At 28.4% G+C, this 16,977-nt stretch overlaps 1 protein-coding gene across 3 annotated transcripts; it reads right to left on the bottom strand.

Annotated features, from left to right (window-relative positions):
* Window positions 1-6: 6 nt before the first annotated feature.
* Window positions 7-15,459, bottom strand: LOC123301807 (poly(U)-binding-splicing factor half pint). 3 transcript variants are annotated; one of them, XM_044884711.1, is made up of 9 exons: window positions 15,289-15,459; window positions 14,136-14,214; window positions 6,809-6,877; window positions 6,305-6,465; window positions 4,343-4,389; window positions 1,975-2,319; window positions 1,026-1,600; window positions 337-750; window positions 7-165 (listed from the first exon to the last, which is right to left on the bottom strand). In XM_044884711.1, the coding sequence occupies exons 1-9, from the start codon at window positions 15,334-15,336 to the stop codon at window positions 56-58; spliced, it is 1,848 nt and encodes a 615-aa protein (XP_044740646.1). In that variant the 5' UTR covers window positions 15,337-15,459; the 3' UTR covers window positions 7-55. The 3 variants fall into 3 exon arrangements, with proteins under 3 accessions (XP_044740646.1, XP_044740644.1, XP_044740647.1); XM_044884709.1 differs by lacking the exon at window positions 4,343-4,389 and adding an exon at window positions 3,916-3,974; XM_044884712.1 differs by lacking the exons at window positions 4,343-4,389; window positions 14,136-14,214; window positions 15,289-15,459 and adding exons at window positions 3,916-3,974; window positions 9,369-9,438.
* Window positions 15,460-16,977: the final 1,518 nt, after the last annotated feature.

The following is a 16,977-nucleotide window of genomic DNA, read 5'->3' as shown; positions in this document are numbered from 1 at the left end:
AAACAGTTTAAAAACAATTAAATTATAATTACAAGTAAGATCGAAATGAATATTTTCATGCAGAAAAATCACTATGATCAAATAAAGCTTGATCGTATAATTGCGCCTTAACCATCCTTCCTCCAAAATAACGTCCATTTAATGCGTCTCGTGCGGCTTCAGCCTCTGAAAATAAAAATTATAGTTTTTTGTGAACTAATGCTTTGTATAACATAAATATTTAAATTAAAACACAATCTTAAATGTAATTTTCTTTTCAATACTAAGTAGTAATGCCTACGATCAGTCGCCGACGTTTATTGAAATTAATGCATTAACATTTAGAAATTAACTTACCTGACATTTGTGAAAATTCAACAAATATCTTTACAATAATTTCAGCATCATCATCAACATTATCTGATTGTTTTTCGTTATAAATAATGACTCTTTCGACAACACCATATTTTGTGCATTCCTCTTGAATTTCTTCTTGAAGAGTTTCATCTACATCTTCAGGTCCAACCATATTTCGTAATATAATTACACGAGACTCCATTTTTCTCATTAATTTTTGCATCACTAAATGTCTTGCATTTTGTCCTTTAATGGACATATTTTCCTGTTGTTGTAAAGTTTGAGGTTCAGTTTCTTCCAATAATTTTTTTTGTAATTCTTCTTGTTGTTTTTGTTGAGCTTGTTCATGTGCCCTTTTTAAAGCGTCTTGATTTACAGTCGTTGTTGTCGGATTCGTTACAGTTACAGGTTGTCCTAAAACATTTTTTGTATTAATTTTTTTTGTTTTAAAATTTCGAAATACCTTTCATCGTAGAAATAATCAAATTTTATTTAAAAACTTTCCCTTCGGCGTACAATTAATTTAATTAACGGATAAAGTTTAAATATACTTTCACAGTCTAAATGGTATAATGTAATTCCCATTAACACTCTACTCTAGGATGTTTTAAGTCTCAGAATTTCCCCACTTGTCTATACCACATGATTATAATTTTCCTCACCATAATTTTTTATTGGATATCACTTACTTAATGTTGGAGTTACGATTGCTGGTGGAGGTATGGCAACTGGTGGTGCGCCTAATGCCGATGCAACAACTCTTGGAGGTTGTAAAACTCCAGGTGGTTGTGGTATCGCTAATCCTGGTGGTGGAATCATTCCAGGTGTAGGTGGTATAACTGAAGGAATGGTTGGTATTGCTGCTGGAATACCCGGTACCGATGGGATTCCAGCCAATCCTACAGGCATTGTTGGAATAGGAAGTGCGGGAGTTGAACTTAATTTAGAGAATCCTAATGCCATTGCATTACTTGCAACAGCATCAAGTGCTTGAATTTTGGCAGTTGCAGCTGCAGCCGCAACAGCTGTAGCAGTTGGCATTATACTAGATCCAGACGAAGGGCCCATTAAAGCATTAGGGGGTGTGATTGCACGACCCACACGTAAATATTGACCACCAAGATCAAATAAATTCATTGATGCAATTGCTTCCATTGCAGCCTGGTTTGTTTCATATTCTATAAAGCCGTATCCTTTATGTTTGTGAGCTGAACTTCCTTGGGCTAATTTACAGTAGATTATTGGACCAAATGCTTCAAATACACTAAAAATTTAATAATTACGATCAAAATTTTAAACTCTAATAACAAATAATTATATAATAAAAAATAGCCTAATCATTCACACTAATTGCATTATTTTGTGCTATTATTTTAGATCAGCGGATTCCAAAGCGAACTTTTTTTTTTCATATATGTCTTGGAAAAAAATCAATTTCAAATTTCGCATTTTAACGAAGAAACAAGCCTATTCTTATTTTTAAGAAATTATTTACAATTTGTAGATAGATATTTAATAATTGTACATCACAATCATTGTGATCGCCTGGATAAAAAATTTTTATAAGGAGATATAAAGTAACAAACTTTGAAAACCGCTGTTGTAGATAGTTAGTATTGCAAGTAAACTAAACCAAACCTTTTAATATCCTCTTCACTTAAATCAGGATGAATAGATGCAACATAAATTCGATTATAATTTTTAGCTTCCTCTTGAATTTCGTCAATAACTGCTTGAGCTTGTGGCATATTACTAGGTCGCCCAACAACTTTAATATTTCGGCCCCCAATCATAACACCATTCATTTGTTCCAAAGATAATTGTGCTGCTTCAGGTATTTCATATTCAACGAACGCAAATCCTTTATGTTTTTGTGTTATCGGATCCCATGACATGTTGATTGATTTTATTGGGCCAAATGGTAAAAAAGCTTGACGTATTGTGTCCTCTTTTAATTCAAAACTAATACTTCCAACGTATACCCTAAATTGTATTAAAAACATTTCAGTTTTGTAAAAATACAAATGTTGTAACATTTAGTTGTTTTTTTTTACAAAGAAACTTTAAAAATTAAAGAAGATCAAAATTATCTTAGCAGTCAGATCTTATCAGCTAAAAATTAAATCATTTAATTATGGATCTCAATCAACAATATCTGTTGAGAAATCAACAAACATATCAATTTTTCTGTCATAAAATGCTCATCATTCTGCTGTAAAATTTTGCTCGTAGGATTTTTGCAATTTATTCCTCTATTATATGATGAAATATTTTCGGTTAAATTTATGCAGTCAAACGTTGAAAAATTCTGCTAGATTATGAAAAATAATTACAGACTTAATCATCATTTTAAAAGTTTTATTCAAACTGAACTTAAATTTTTTCAAAATTTTAAAGTTTTTTAATACAATTACAACAGTCGGACTTGAAAATTGTGTAAGTAATAATTTTGCAAGTGTTTTTCTTGGACACTATCCAACCATATTTGAATAGGAGATCAAAATGGTTAGGAAATCAGTAGGTGACGAAAAAAACTTGAAAGGGGTTAATTTTTCAGTTCATAATTCGTCGGGCTGAGAAAACTTAGCGGTCTAAGCAATTATTTGTGATAAAATTTTTTTTAAACCAAATATTTAATTTCATCTTTTAATTTCATCACCAACAAATGTTTAGAATATTCATTGTAATAAGCGTCATGGATATAATAGGGCAAAATTTAAAGCTGAGGACAAGCTTTTCAACCAGGTCAATGAAAATTCTTCGAAAATGATGAATTAAACATCTGAACAAATTTTCATCTCTTTCAGAATTTTTTTTCGACTTTTTATTTGACTGAATAAATAATAACAAGCTTATGACTTATTAATAACAATTAACCCTACCAAAGAACATTTAATTGTTAGATTACACAAATGATGCCCAATCATTTATTTATTTTTAAATTGTAGGTTTTTCAAAGTAGGGAGGTGATTAGCATTTACTTATTAGTTACCAATCTTGACTTTCAGTTTTTTGTATCGTATACACATAGAAACACAGTATTACTAAAACGTATTACTAAAAAATAGTATTACTAAAACGTATTTTTCCACGATACTAAAACTTCAAATCGTTTACTTAAAACGGATCATTTCTAGGCTTTCTACCTCAAATTTACAGATATTTTGAATGTAACCCAATTTAGATTACATTTAACGCTAGTAAGTAAATTTATTTTTCCAGATTTGTTAAAAACATTTCGTGTTCGATTTTGAATTTATATCATGCCATTCGTCGCTATTTAAATACGAACGAACTATTATTTTTTGAAGTATGATTGAGCATTATTTTTAAATGTTTCGAGTTGATAGTAGCAAATATTTTATGCATTAATAAAAATGTTTTTAATAAATACTACTGTCAATTCGAAAAACTTGTAACATTTTTTCTAGGTTTTCATAACCGCTAATATCTAAGAATATTAACTTTAAACAAAGTATATTTTTTAAAATATAAGAAACAGTATGTTAGTAATAAATTAATAAGAAAAAACAGGCGGGTTTTATATAAATATGAATTAAGAATTTTTACTGTGCTAACCTGCACATGAGGGCGAGAGCCTGTTGTCTCTGTACCTGAGTCCTCTGACTAGCCATTTGCTGTAACAAAGGACGTCAAATTCACCATCAAATACCCTAAACCAGAATTAAATAGCGCCAAAAAATTTTTTTTACTGATTAATAAAAAATTATGTAAAATAAATCAAAAATAAACAAAAATTTAATTTTTCATAAAAAATTTTGTATTTTAATCCATTATTCTTTATGATAAAGAATTAAAATAACAGCTTTTAATAGACCCCAATTATGTAAAAAGTCAACAATGCGCAAAATAAAATTGATTAAATAAATTCGATGGCAGTAGAGAGACTGCAGGCAGTCTAAAATAAATAGGAGACATGGTCCAATGAGGCGAGAACACGTGCCCTCGCCCCCGCGGCCGGCATCTCGTAAATACTGCCACTAACCTGCACATTAGAGCTAAAACTTGATACCTCAAGGAAGTCTTACTTTTCTGTGAATCAAAATAAAAATTCATGTTAATATTTTAATTCAATAATATTCATATTTCAGAATGTACTATGTAAAAATTATAAGTATATTTTTTTAGCTAAAATTCTTCACGTTACGATCATATAAATTAAAAAATTTATATAAATGTAACGATATTAAAATTTTCTTGTTGGTAAAAAAAACTACTAAAAATTTTTTATGTATTTCCTGTTTGAAAAGAATCATCACTTATTATTTCACTTTAATAAATTTTACCAACAGAAAAAGTACGAAATGGTCGAAAAACAAATATATAAAATAATGGCGCTATGGATAAAAACTAAATGGACTGATAACAATTGTTTTAAACAAAAATCTTGCTAATATAATTTAAATTGCGCAAGTTGTAAGTGGAAACTCAAAATTTTATAAAATTGGATCACTCAAAAGACAGTTTAACTTACCTAAAAGAACAGCAGTTTTTATATTTGGTAGAGTTTTTCAGTTTTATAAAATTTCATAATTTGAACTTGAATTATTGTCATTCGCACTAACATGTTATAAAATAAAACTACCGTAATTATTATGCGTCAAATAACTAACATATTATCAATCCATTTAAGTTTTAGTGATGGAAGAGAAAAACTCTTTAATAATATTGACAAAATCAATGTACCATAATGAACTTTCATTTTCCAACTTGTCTATTATTAAAGAGCTTCAAAAATATAGAATTAATGATTCATAATATATACAAATAGTTTCAGATAATTGGAATTTGAAATTTTTTGGAGTAGGTACATATCTTCAAAACACATTACTACATTATTTTATGCCTGTAAGGATTTCCTCGAGAAATAGATAGTTTTTTTTTTTTTTTTAAGTCAGATGAAGAACAAAATGTTTTTTGCATTTGTTTTGCTATTCAAGCTTGTGCTGTAATTAAAACATTTCCGAACACCCTGAAAGAGAACTTCTTGCTGGTGGTGAGAATTGTCGTATCAGGAAAAGTTATTATCCGCAGTCCTGAGAATAGATTCTCAAATTTGTTCTTAACAAAATAAGTTGTCAAAAATTACAGCCCAAGATCTAATATTATAAGTAAAGGTCTAAATTCTCTATAATTTTATTACTATCATTTATCTGTAAAATTAACAGTTTTCTTATCCTCTGTAGCTAGAGACATATTGATTGAGGTAATTTTGAGCCTATTTAACGCTCTAAGTTGTGTTCAGTTACTGACGGTAAGAAATTTGTATTTATTGTGAATCATGTTGAAATTACATGGCAATCTGTTTTATTATTCCTAATGATTTTTCTATAAAAAATTATTAAATTAAAAAAAATATATATATTATAATGCCTCGAATACACGAGACCAATGTTTCATACCAGCAAAATAGACCAGTGGAGTTTTTAAATTGAAAATAAATCGATGTTGGTTAAATTTTAATAATCACTGGCCTCGAGTAAAATGATTAAAAAATGTAAAAATAATATAATACAAAAAATGGCATTATGTTTAATTAAAATTTTTTTAAGTTAATCGTTAGGAACTGATCTAAAAGTTAGCAATGATTTTTCAAACAGTATTTCAAGTTTTAAGTTGTAATGAAATGATAATTTGGGGATTCAAAGTATGCAAAATTCAATAAATCGAAGAGTTTAATTCATGTTCTACCTAAGTCATTTATTTTAATATATAAAATGAATTAAAACTTGGCACAACTAACTCAAAAACATGAACCGCCTTAAAATAACACATAAAATCATTACCAACTTTTAAATTAAAATTGTTACTTAAAAAATATACGAATTCATTCTGAAATTAAAGTAATACAATGTTAAGAAATTAATTTTATTTGTGTCAAACAAAATTCTGAATTAACTAAATAATTATTTAACAAGATTAATACAAAAATTTGATGGGAGTATACCTGCTGTTGATGTGCTAATGTTTGTTTCATAAGTACCATTTTAATACTTTGTTCCATAGCATATTTTTTTGCTTTTGTTACCATATCTGTTTGATCTGATGTTAATTTGGGTAATGCACCACCCAAAATTCCAGCAATTGTATTGCTTCTTGCTCCAGGACCTAAATATTAATTTTAAAACTTATTTAATTTGTATTTTAATATCATTATTTAGAGTAATTGCTGAGTGTTACTATCGACGCTGGTAACTCTATAGTTTGGAGGCGTCTGTAAGAAGCTATTGTTTCTTAACTTCAGGAAGACGCTTTTCAAAAGGAAAAAATGGCTAATCGAAAAATTTAACTTAAAAAGGCAATACAAAGGGAAAAATACTATCGCAAAATGAACCTACTTTAAATTTCTAGTTATTGAGGTTCAAATTATCGACGTATATACAGTTTACTTTAAGAGTTGTAATTAATTAGTAGCCTATAAATTTCTTTTTTAAATTAATTTAAAACTTACCTGCGACAACATCGGAAATCTGCGTTAAATCATAAATAGGTTGATCAATGAATGGTGCCGTAACTCCGTCTAAAACAAATTCATTAAATAAATATATGAAATAAAATAGTTAAGACTGAATGGCCATTAATTCATCAAGTATGAAAATAGAAAATTTGAACTGAAACAATTTCATTTTAATTTTCAATGTGGCCATTTCAGTCCATAACAAGATAAAAAATATATAATTTATAAAAAAAATAATTTTACATCTTTTTTTTTTTTGCATACCGAACTATTAATATTCTCATTTCAAAAAATAAGAATTCCATTAATATTTACGCTTTAGTTTAAAATTGAAATGCAGTTTATACTAACATGTGTTCAAAAATATCTTTGATTACGGCTTAGCCAAAAGCGATTACTTAATATATTCTACATTTAAAATTTAAAAATTATTAGATAATTCTAGAATATCTCTTATTATCAGGAACATCTTTTTTTAATTTGAGACATTATTTTATGACAATTTGTATGATATATTATCGCAGATGAATGTAACCCGAGGTTACACTGGCTATTTTTTCGAAAAAATGAACGCATAGATTCGATTTCATATTCGATAGCATTTCTGTGCTTATTTTCCAGAGCATTCGATCAAACTTACGTTACGACGACGTCCGCTTGTTTATTTATTGAGCCGTTTTATTTAAAATTTTCCTACCAAACAATAAAATAGTGGACGCATGTTGACGATATGAGATAATGGAAATTATGTGGTACACTATAAGCAGCTCAAATTAAACACTCATTTTGATCGAAAATTTCATTAATTTTAATGTGTTTTTCAATATTGCATGATAATTTTCCCAAAATTCATTATATCGCGCTCCCCAACGAAGCCGTGGGCTACATTAGGCATATATTACACAAGTTTCCATAAAATTTCCATTTCAAAAATAAATTTTATGATATCGCATGCCCAAGTTGTTAAGTTAATGAAGAATCAGCTTTACGCGTGCATTTGAGTATGCTAAATTATTATCGTTCAAGATACAACAATTTTTAATCCCCGGCACAAGAAAAAGGGTATTATAAGTTTGGCATTTGCAATTGTGTATCTGACTGTGGCATCATAACTCCTAAGCGGATAAACCGTTTTTTTTTTTTTTTTTTTTGTAAGGTAACTTGATTGAGATTGTTTTTAGCTATGTCTCAAGAAAATTGAGTTTTTTAAAATTTCGTAATTTTCACTTGTTAAAAAGTAAATTTATTCCACTGTTTTGAATTAAATTTTTTATTTCGAATTTCAAATTTTCAGTACGTAATTCATATGATTATATTATTGTGTCTTAGCCGAGGAATTCTCAGCAAGTCATTATAGACTAGTTAGAGTAAACATAGTGTATAATAGTGTTCTGTGTTATTGAAGTAAGAAATTTTAGTTTGTATTTGAAACCTACTAGTAAAAGTTGTAAAATGGGCGATAACACACCTCAAGAATGTGCGCTCATACATTTTCATCTTATCTCTATCCCTATATATTATAAATGTTTGTTTGTTTGTTATGCTTTCACAAAAAAAAAAAAAATTAAAAATAGTAAATGTAAAACAATTCATGTCCATTATGACTGTTTTATTTAAAAAAAAAATTGAAAACTGTACATATGTTTTACCTGTGTAAAAAAGAATTCTTTTCTTTACAGATAAAGTCTGTGTCTCAAAATATACTCTCAGTATTTATGAGCTCACAAATGAACCAAATCGTCCCCTACAAATCGTAACTAATTAGGTCTGAGCCTGTCGCGCATATAAGTAATTTATAAATATCGCTCAAATGACTCTTCTTCTGCAGTTAAAATTATAACGAAATCCGGCTATCCCACTAAACTAAACGGATAGAGAAGGCAGTGTTTACGGTCAATATGTTTCTTCCTGTGTAGTAATTGACTAAAAGACAAATTAAGGTTAACAAATTGACGCAATTTCAAGTAAAAAAAATAAAATTATTTATTGATTTTGAAAAATTGGCTCTTTTAGTTGACAAGTTCGAATGCTTACTTTTACTTAGCCTTTAGTTTATGTGTAAAATTTGAATTGTCTACGTTTGAGAAGCAATGTAATCACTTTCATACAGAGAAATTGCTAACGATGGTAATTTTGAATTTAGGGAATCTTAAAGCGTAAATATTCGTTGAAAATTAATCTAATTACGCTAAGTCCATATTCAACTTGCTGTAACTTTTCACCCGTTGGTCTTACATTCAAAAACTTCAATAATAATAATAGCTAAGTTTGTCTACTTTAACTTTGTATTGACTTAGGATGTAACTTAAAAATTATTCACCATTTTAATCAGCAATACCTAATCAGACATTTTTATTATTGATACCTGCACCATGGTGAAGATAAAAACGATCGATTAATATTTTCAAACACATGTTAAATATATTTGCATGTTATCAATTTCACTAAAATATTTTTAGAAACATTTAAAAAGAAGTTTACTAAAATCAATTTTGTATATTTCTGAGGGCAACATTTTTTGTTTTAGAGGAAGTTGACTACAGCAGATGTTTACCAAGAGGTTTTTTGTTCGCCGGCTTGTTCTGACCATTGCGCGTGCAACCAGCGGTGCTCTGTAAACCCGCCTGCTAGGACCCATCATGTAACAACATATAAGAACACAACCAAATCATCAAAACATATTATTATAACAATTGTTAATTATTATTATTTAATTTATTAATTAAAAAAAAAAACATAGCGTGCCCAAAAATCATGAATAGCAGAAAAGTGGTAAATACGAAATGAAAATCTATAGCGATATGACGCACTGTTGACGATATAGAGCTTCGTTTATTATCATTAACAATTTTGAAAATTTGAAGAAAAAATGAATTTTCTTAATAAGCAAAATTGTAGAAAATAAAATTTGTTGTAATTTACCGTTTGTTCAGTTTTTCTTTACGTTTAAAATTTACCAGAGTATTATTAGTTTATGATGAATATTTCCATTTTAATAATATTAAAAGAAACATTTTGAATTTTGTGTTTATTGAACGTATACTAAATTAAACTTTGAATAATAAACTTGATGAAAAAACGATAAAATGGTAAATTGCAACAAATTTTATTTTCTTCAATTTTGCTTAAGAAAATTTCAAAATTAACAACGATAATCAACGAAGCCCTATTTCGTTAACGATGAATCAGCCAAAGATCTATTTGTTATCGAATTTCTTCTTCTATCTATGCTATTTATGACTTTTAGAACTTCCATCATGACCCTATATATATTTAAAGTTAAAACTTTTTCATCTTTTTGTCAACCATATTCCTCAGTTCAATAATATGAACGAAATATTACCCTTTTTTATGAAAAAAAAAAAAAACTATACTAAACAATTTCAAACCGTTAAAAATAAATTCATGAGAAGTTGACACAGTAAAATTTTGTAAATTTTCTTCATTTATAATATAAACAATTTGAAATTGTTGAGATATTTTTTGAAATAATAAAAAGTTCTTAAATAATATAAAAATTTTATTTGATCATTTTTTCCACTGAAAATATAATACGTTAAATAATGGGCGGTATGCATGGACGAATCAGCAAAGCTTTATTTTATAAACACTTGTTGAACTGCACTTTTTTGTAGCTAGAACCATAAAAAAATATATCACATGTATTCGACATACAAAATAATATTTATAAGCTTCAGACGAATAATTTTATATCTGTTCAAAGAAAAAATATATTTCAAAGTCTTTGTTATTTAAATGGACACATTTATACGTTACAATTTGATCAAAATTAATAGATTTTAGGTAGATACCGATTTGAGCATTTTCAAATACTCAACTTAGCCGAAGTAAAATGCTGCAGTCAGCACCTTGCATATTTCTAAAAATATTTTATGAGATATAAGCTGTTTTTAATCAGTTTTTTTATATGCAAAAGCTTTGATTTTCAATCGACCGAAGAAATGTTTTATTGTAGGTTATCGAGCACGTTGTACATAAGTAAAAAAAATTTGTAAGGCCTTTAAGACTTCGAATACCTGAAACTGTACAAGCCGATCCGTGAGGAATTTCGCATCGGTACACTTTTTAATTTTAAAATGAGGGGTAAATAATGAAATTTGATAAAAATAATATAAATAATAATAAATCTCGTGGACCGGCAGAAAAACCGACAAGAGAAATAATACTTAAGATGGAATTACAATTATGATAACACAGATTCCTAGTTTTTTCACCCTTTTAATGCAATGGAATTTTGGCAAGCACAATTTAAATACGAACAACGGCTAATAAAAATAATGAGTTTTTTGAAAATAAAAATACCGCCAAAAAATAAATAAATCTCAATTTAGTTGTTTTACGATATCGGCTTCCGGAAAACGTACCTCGAAATTCTATGTCAAGATGTTAAAAACTGCTAGCAGAAGCAGGTTAACTTTCAGTAAACATGCAATTGAACTGTCAAAATTCATAATGTATTCAATTTTTATGATGCTACAATTGACCAAATACCAAATGTATCTGAAATGTATCCATTTAACTAAACTAATTTTTTTCAGGATTCAAAAATCAAATATTCGATATTCAAAAAATAATTTTTGAAGTTTGCGATTCTAAAAAAAAACATTATATAGTATTTCAAGAGCCCCATTTTAATCTATCGCCACCAATATTTCGTCAGATAGAAGAACTTTTCAAATCAAGGAGTTATTTTTGAGTTTGCACTTATATGGGAGTACATTTGAGATTAAAGAAGTTGGTCCCCGCTGAGCTTCGGACTCCAGAGACAAGCCATTCCAAAAATTAGAATACCAATTTTTCAAATAAAAAAAATTGTACGCGCTAAACACAGACAGTCGAGTAGTTTAATGTACACTGTAAGTCAAAATAAACACAAAACCATTCTAAGTGATATAACTATAACAGTACATGTAACTCACTTATAATGCTATAGATATAACAGTTAGAAAGGTAAAACACGTTCATTTTTGGTGACAGAGTGTAAATAACGAGTAATCTAGTAAAAAGTACAGTGTATTATATCTCCTGTGGGTAATAAAAGATATATTTGGTGGTACCAAATGAAACTTTTGTTGGAAATATTTTGTTCAGAAATAGGTTAGATTCTACAGAAATTGAATTGCAAAAACATGTAAAGCTAAAATTTTGCATTAAATTTCTGATCAATCTATTCAGTTTTCTAAATTGCAATTATTCCAACAAAAATTTCTTACCATCTATAAGCAAACAATGACTTTTTAATGGCAATAAAAGTCAAGGTCACAAGAAGATTCTCTGTTCAACACAACATCTTCCACAGCGATAATTATTTGATACGAACTTCCCTGAAATATTTGCAGTAATAAATTAAAATGGTACAATTATTGTTTATATCAATAATTTACAAATATTCGAAAACTGGCATAAATACTGTATAATGATTTCAAAGTTTAATCCAGAATCTTAATAGTATACTAAAATTGAAATATATTTTTCAAGCTCAAAAAAAAAAAATTAAACAAAAAAAAATGTATTAAAAATTTTAAAATAAATACGTATTGAAAATGTTGAAGAGCTGAAACGTAAAAAAATTTGTTGAAAAGAAGTACAATTGTGTAGTGTTTTGTTTGGTTATCTCTTGCAATCGACCTAAATACTGTATCTTTGGGGGCGAAGATCTGTAAACACAAAGAGAAAATAGCAATGCTCATAGTATGTGTGTAGCTACCTTATTATATGAATTATCGTCGAATATATAATTTTTTTATTAAAAATGCCACCTAATTTCATAGTATTAAACTAAAATTGAAATAAATTCTACATTATTTTGAAAATTATAAATGGTTACGTCTAACCAAACTGATCGCTCAGTATTGCTTGGTTACTATCGGGACCTCACATATCTTAAAAAAATTAATTATCAATAAATGAAGTGCCGGTGTTAAGTGAGCGTTCACGAGCGCTCAGTTCGTTTGAACGCAGCCATTGAAATCAAGATCTTTCTAATATCTCAAGCAAAATTATATAAAAAATATTGAAAATATTATTACACTAAAATTTGAAAATGAAAAGCTAATATTTATACCATCATAAATTTATGGTTACTAGCGTCTAACCTTTAAACATTTACAGATTTATTTTGGTACAAAATTTTACTTGATTCGAAAATATCATATATGGACAAAAAATACTTCACGTTTTAATTTAATATACCTTACTAACCCATTTCTTTCGCAAAAAAATTTTTTTTTATTTCTGAATGTAAATTCGGTTTAATCTGTGTTAATAATTGCCCGTCTAATAGGCTAAAGTTTCAAAGACGTTTCATTACCTTTAATAGCTCAATTTTCGTCTAATTTCAAATAGAGCTCCATCATTTAGGCCGCTTTTCCTTTCCTTAGCTGCTTCTTATTTTAGATTTTTAGCACTTTAAATATTAATATAAAAGAGTAATAAGAGAGCTGAAAAGGTGGCACTATCAAAATTCCTTAACATCAATTGAGGAAGTGGCGATTTTTTTTAATGAACTCAATTTTTATACAAATTTTGATCCTTCCAAATCAATTTGCTGAGGCTTTAGTGGTGCACAAATCCTTAAAAACTGCGGAAAAACATATTTTGATATAAAAAAGGAGATGGAATTGTTGGAAAATCAAAGGCATATTATTGAAACTAATTCGTCTCACATAAAAAAAAAAAACATATTCCGACGTAAAAAAGGAGGCAGAGCAACTTTCTAACTCAATTTGGAGGGGGCTGAATAGATCAAGGGTTATAAAACGAATTTATAACATACCTTACCCCTGTCTATTGATCTTCGATGCGGAGCATAAGTCTATGTTTTTGGAGAGAATTCATTTTATTCTAAACTATTTGGTAACAAGAATTCAATGTGAAAATTAATAATTTATAAATTTGGGCTAAATTCTGGACTTAAATAAATAAAGTACAAACAAAAATAAGCAAGTTTTTACAAACCAAATAATTTTGTACCAATTATAAGCTTCTTAATGAAATGTAGAATTTAATTCTTTGGTGAAAGTAAAACAAAAGAGATGTGTATATTATAAATATCTATTAGTAATAATATTCCTACCACGCAACCTACTTGGATAAAGGTTACGAATAAATGTGAGACTCATTTTTTTTATTATATATCTGCCGCAACGTGAATAAATCTGTGGCAGAATAGCAGATTGACTCTCAGTATTCTGGAACAACTTAAGCATACCGAAAAACATCCCAAATTAGTATATCATGAGCAACTTCAGAGCTAAGTATATATAGCAATATAATAAACAAAGTTATCGCAAATACTCACCGTTCATTTTGATTCGTTTTGTGGCTGAATTGTCTCCAATTACTGATTCGTTAAAATTCTGAGTGTCTTCATCCGCTGGCTAAAACAAAACACATTTATATAAATTGAGGATAAAATTTGGATATTAATTTTATATTTAAGATAATAAATAGGTCAGAATATTTCAGTGTGCTTTAAATAGTTAACGGTAAAATTCAATAAGTTGGCTAATCGAAATTATTTTACGGGGATTTATAAGTGGTAATCTAGTTCACTAAAATAGCAACGAATAACATTCATATCTCCTAAACATACTGATGATGGCTACATTGTAATCGATATAATTATTTTGGGTGATGTTATTCGGACACTATCGTATGTTTAGCGTGAGTCTCACGTTAAGATAATTTGGAATAGATGATTGGCGAGAACATAATATTATCTAAATTTTTTGAGCTTTTTACCAGGTTATTACCAAGTAAACCAAAAGCCAAAAAACCCGCATGCCCGTACTAACTAGACCCCATTAAAAACTAGACCAGCCCGTTGATCAGTAAATGATCGCATTCTACAACTCCAACAACAGATAATCACCTTTTACCTAACGTTCTAGGAGCTTTTTTAAGTCCCAAAAGATTGATGTAAGACAGTCGTTAGATACACGCGACTTTTATTAGAACAAAATTAAAAGTTATTGAATGTTTTTTTTTTTTAAGAAACACTTAATAGCATTTAAGATAATTTCCTAGATCAGTAAATGTACGGTATGTGTAATCTAATGTTTTGGATAATACGCTTAAAATAAGTTTCCCTAAATTATATGTTTTATTCAATTTTATTTAAATTAATACTACAAAACTACTAAATTTTATTGCAGTGAACATTAAAATCAAACATACCAGAAAAAAGTCTTAGAACTATCAAAATTAACATATGATATAGGTATATGTATATTAATTTTAAAAGAACAAAATACTGCTTGTTTCTGCGATAGAAACTATTACAAAAGAATTATATGGTTTCAAATTAAATAATACAGTACATAAATGTCATTTTGATAGAGAAAGTAAGATTATTTTAATACATTACAATACAATATCACTAAGCGTCCTCTCAAATTAATTTTGACAGCTAACGCAAGGAACGTACAACTTTGATAAATTAAATATCATACCTTTAAAAAGTTTCCATTCGTATAATTTACTTCAGTTATTGTTGCCATCGCCTTTTATTAAATTCTGAAATCATAACACTATCAATTAAATAAACACTTTCACAAATTCAATAAATATTTTATTTAAGAAAATATTTAACCGGAAGCTAATTACAACGATCGACATTAATAATTTTCATAGAGAATAGTAATACTATAGATATAGAGAATAGAGGATAGTGCTCTTGAACTTATCGTACTTCTAAAGGTAGTTCTATATTACTGTAGCCTGTCATTGTACTATAAAGTTGTTGTAATGGTTAATTCACCTCACAATCTATGAAGGACGAGTGTCAGACGAATATATTGACAGATTTTCTACTTAAGTATATGAAATTTTCAATTATTAATCATAATTTCATACAGTTCAGTTCAGCAATTCATATCTGAAGCGGCGGGGGGGGGGGGGGGGGTGGCGAAAGGCATGTGATTAGCAACTGAACAGAAAATCTGCACTAGTTGATAATCCATTTTTATTAATTCAGTAAAAAATCCTAAGGTTTGTTAAAAATAGTTGTGACATGTATCACCATATATATTATAGAGAAAGTATGGAACCATCTTCAGATTTGCTCTGTGCAGATTTTGTGAGATATTCGACCATAATAAGAGGGCGGGTAATATATTTTATTGTTTATAAAGATTACATTTAAAAAATGATATAATATTAAAACTCTAACGCAGTCGGTACCAGTTGTTCAACGTGTTTAAAAATTCTGGCATGTCATCTGGTAGTTTTTGAATAAATTTTTTCAATTATTTATTACTTAAAAATGAAAATTAAATCATTATTATTTTTTGTGAAAATCATCATTTTTTTTAATCTAAATTTCGCGTTTTACGTCGCCATGAAGCTGCTCCTCAACATAATAATTTATTCATTCCGTCATATTCAAAGTAGACTGATATGGCAGAACCTTTTTGAAATGTAAAGTAATAGAAAACAAAATTATTCACGAGACCATGTTGGAAAGAAGAAAAAAAAACAAGGCATTCAAGATTCATTGCGAATTTTGCGAAAAAAAAAAAAAACGAAATAATTGGTTTTCGAAATTTTTCTTAAAATTTGAGGTTATGTTAAAAATATCCCTTTTATGTTAAAAAGGAAGCTTTACATTTTTTTATCATCTAGAACTTTTGTACAGAACATCTTGCGCCAAGTCTAATTTTCTCGAAAAGTGCGAAAATACACTTTCAGCCCCTTAAAACCACCCCTATTTCACCACTTTCAAAGTTCTTGTACTTAATTTATTGTTTTACTCTAAACTAAATTTTGGCTCCGGTCGTTGCCTGTTAAAAATTTTTTCTCGATAACCCTCCTAGTAGATATTTAGAATGCATTTAACAACAATTTAGAGATAATCATGGAGACGAGGTGTACAACCAAGTCGTTTTGATCACCAGGTGCATCGAGGACACTCTTTAACATTATATCCGTGATCAGTAACCCCAAAAACGGCCTTAGTAAGTTGGCGGACATCGTTAATTATTTACCAAGTAATAAATTTCGCATCCTAGCAATGCCAAAAAAATTACCATGGATTGTATAGAATCAAATTATGTCACAAATAATATAATTGATTTCCTGAATCGAATGAAAATAACATAACCTCATCTTTTCAAGGTCTTTTCAAAAAAAAAACCGATCTC

The sequence above is a fragment of the Chrysoperla carnea genome, chromosome 5, assembly GCF_905475395.1.
Source record: "Chrysoperla carnea chromosome 5, inChrCarn1.1, whole genome shotgun sequence".
In the NCBI taxonomy this organism is placed as follows: domain Eukaryota; kingdom Metazoa; phylum Arthropoda; class Insecta; order Neuroptera; family Chrysopidae; genus Chrysoperla; species Chrysoperla carnea.
This window is presented reverse-complemented; position numbering and strand designations above follow the sequence as displayed.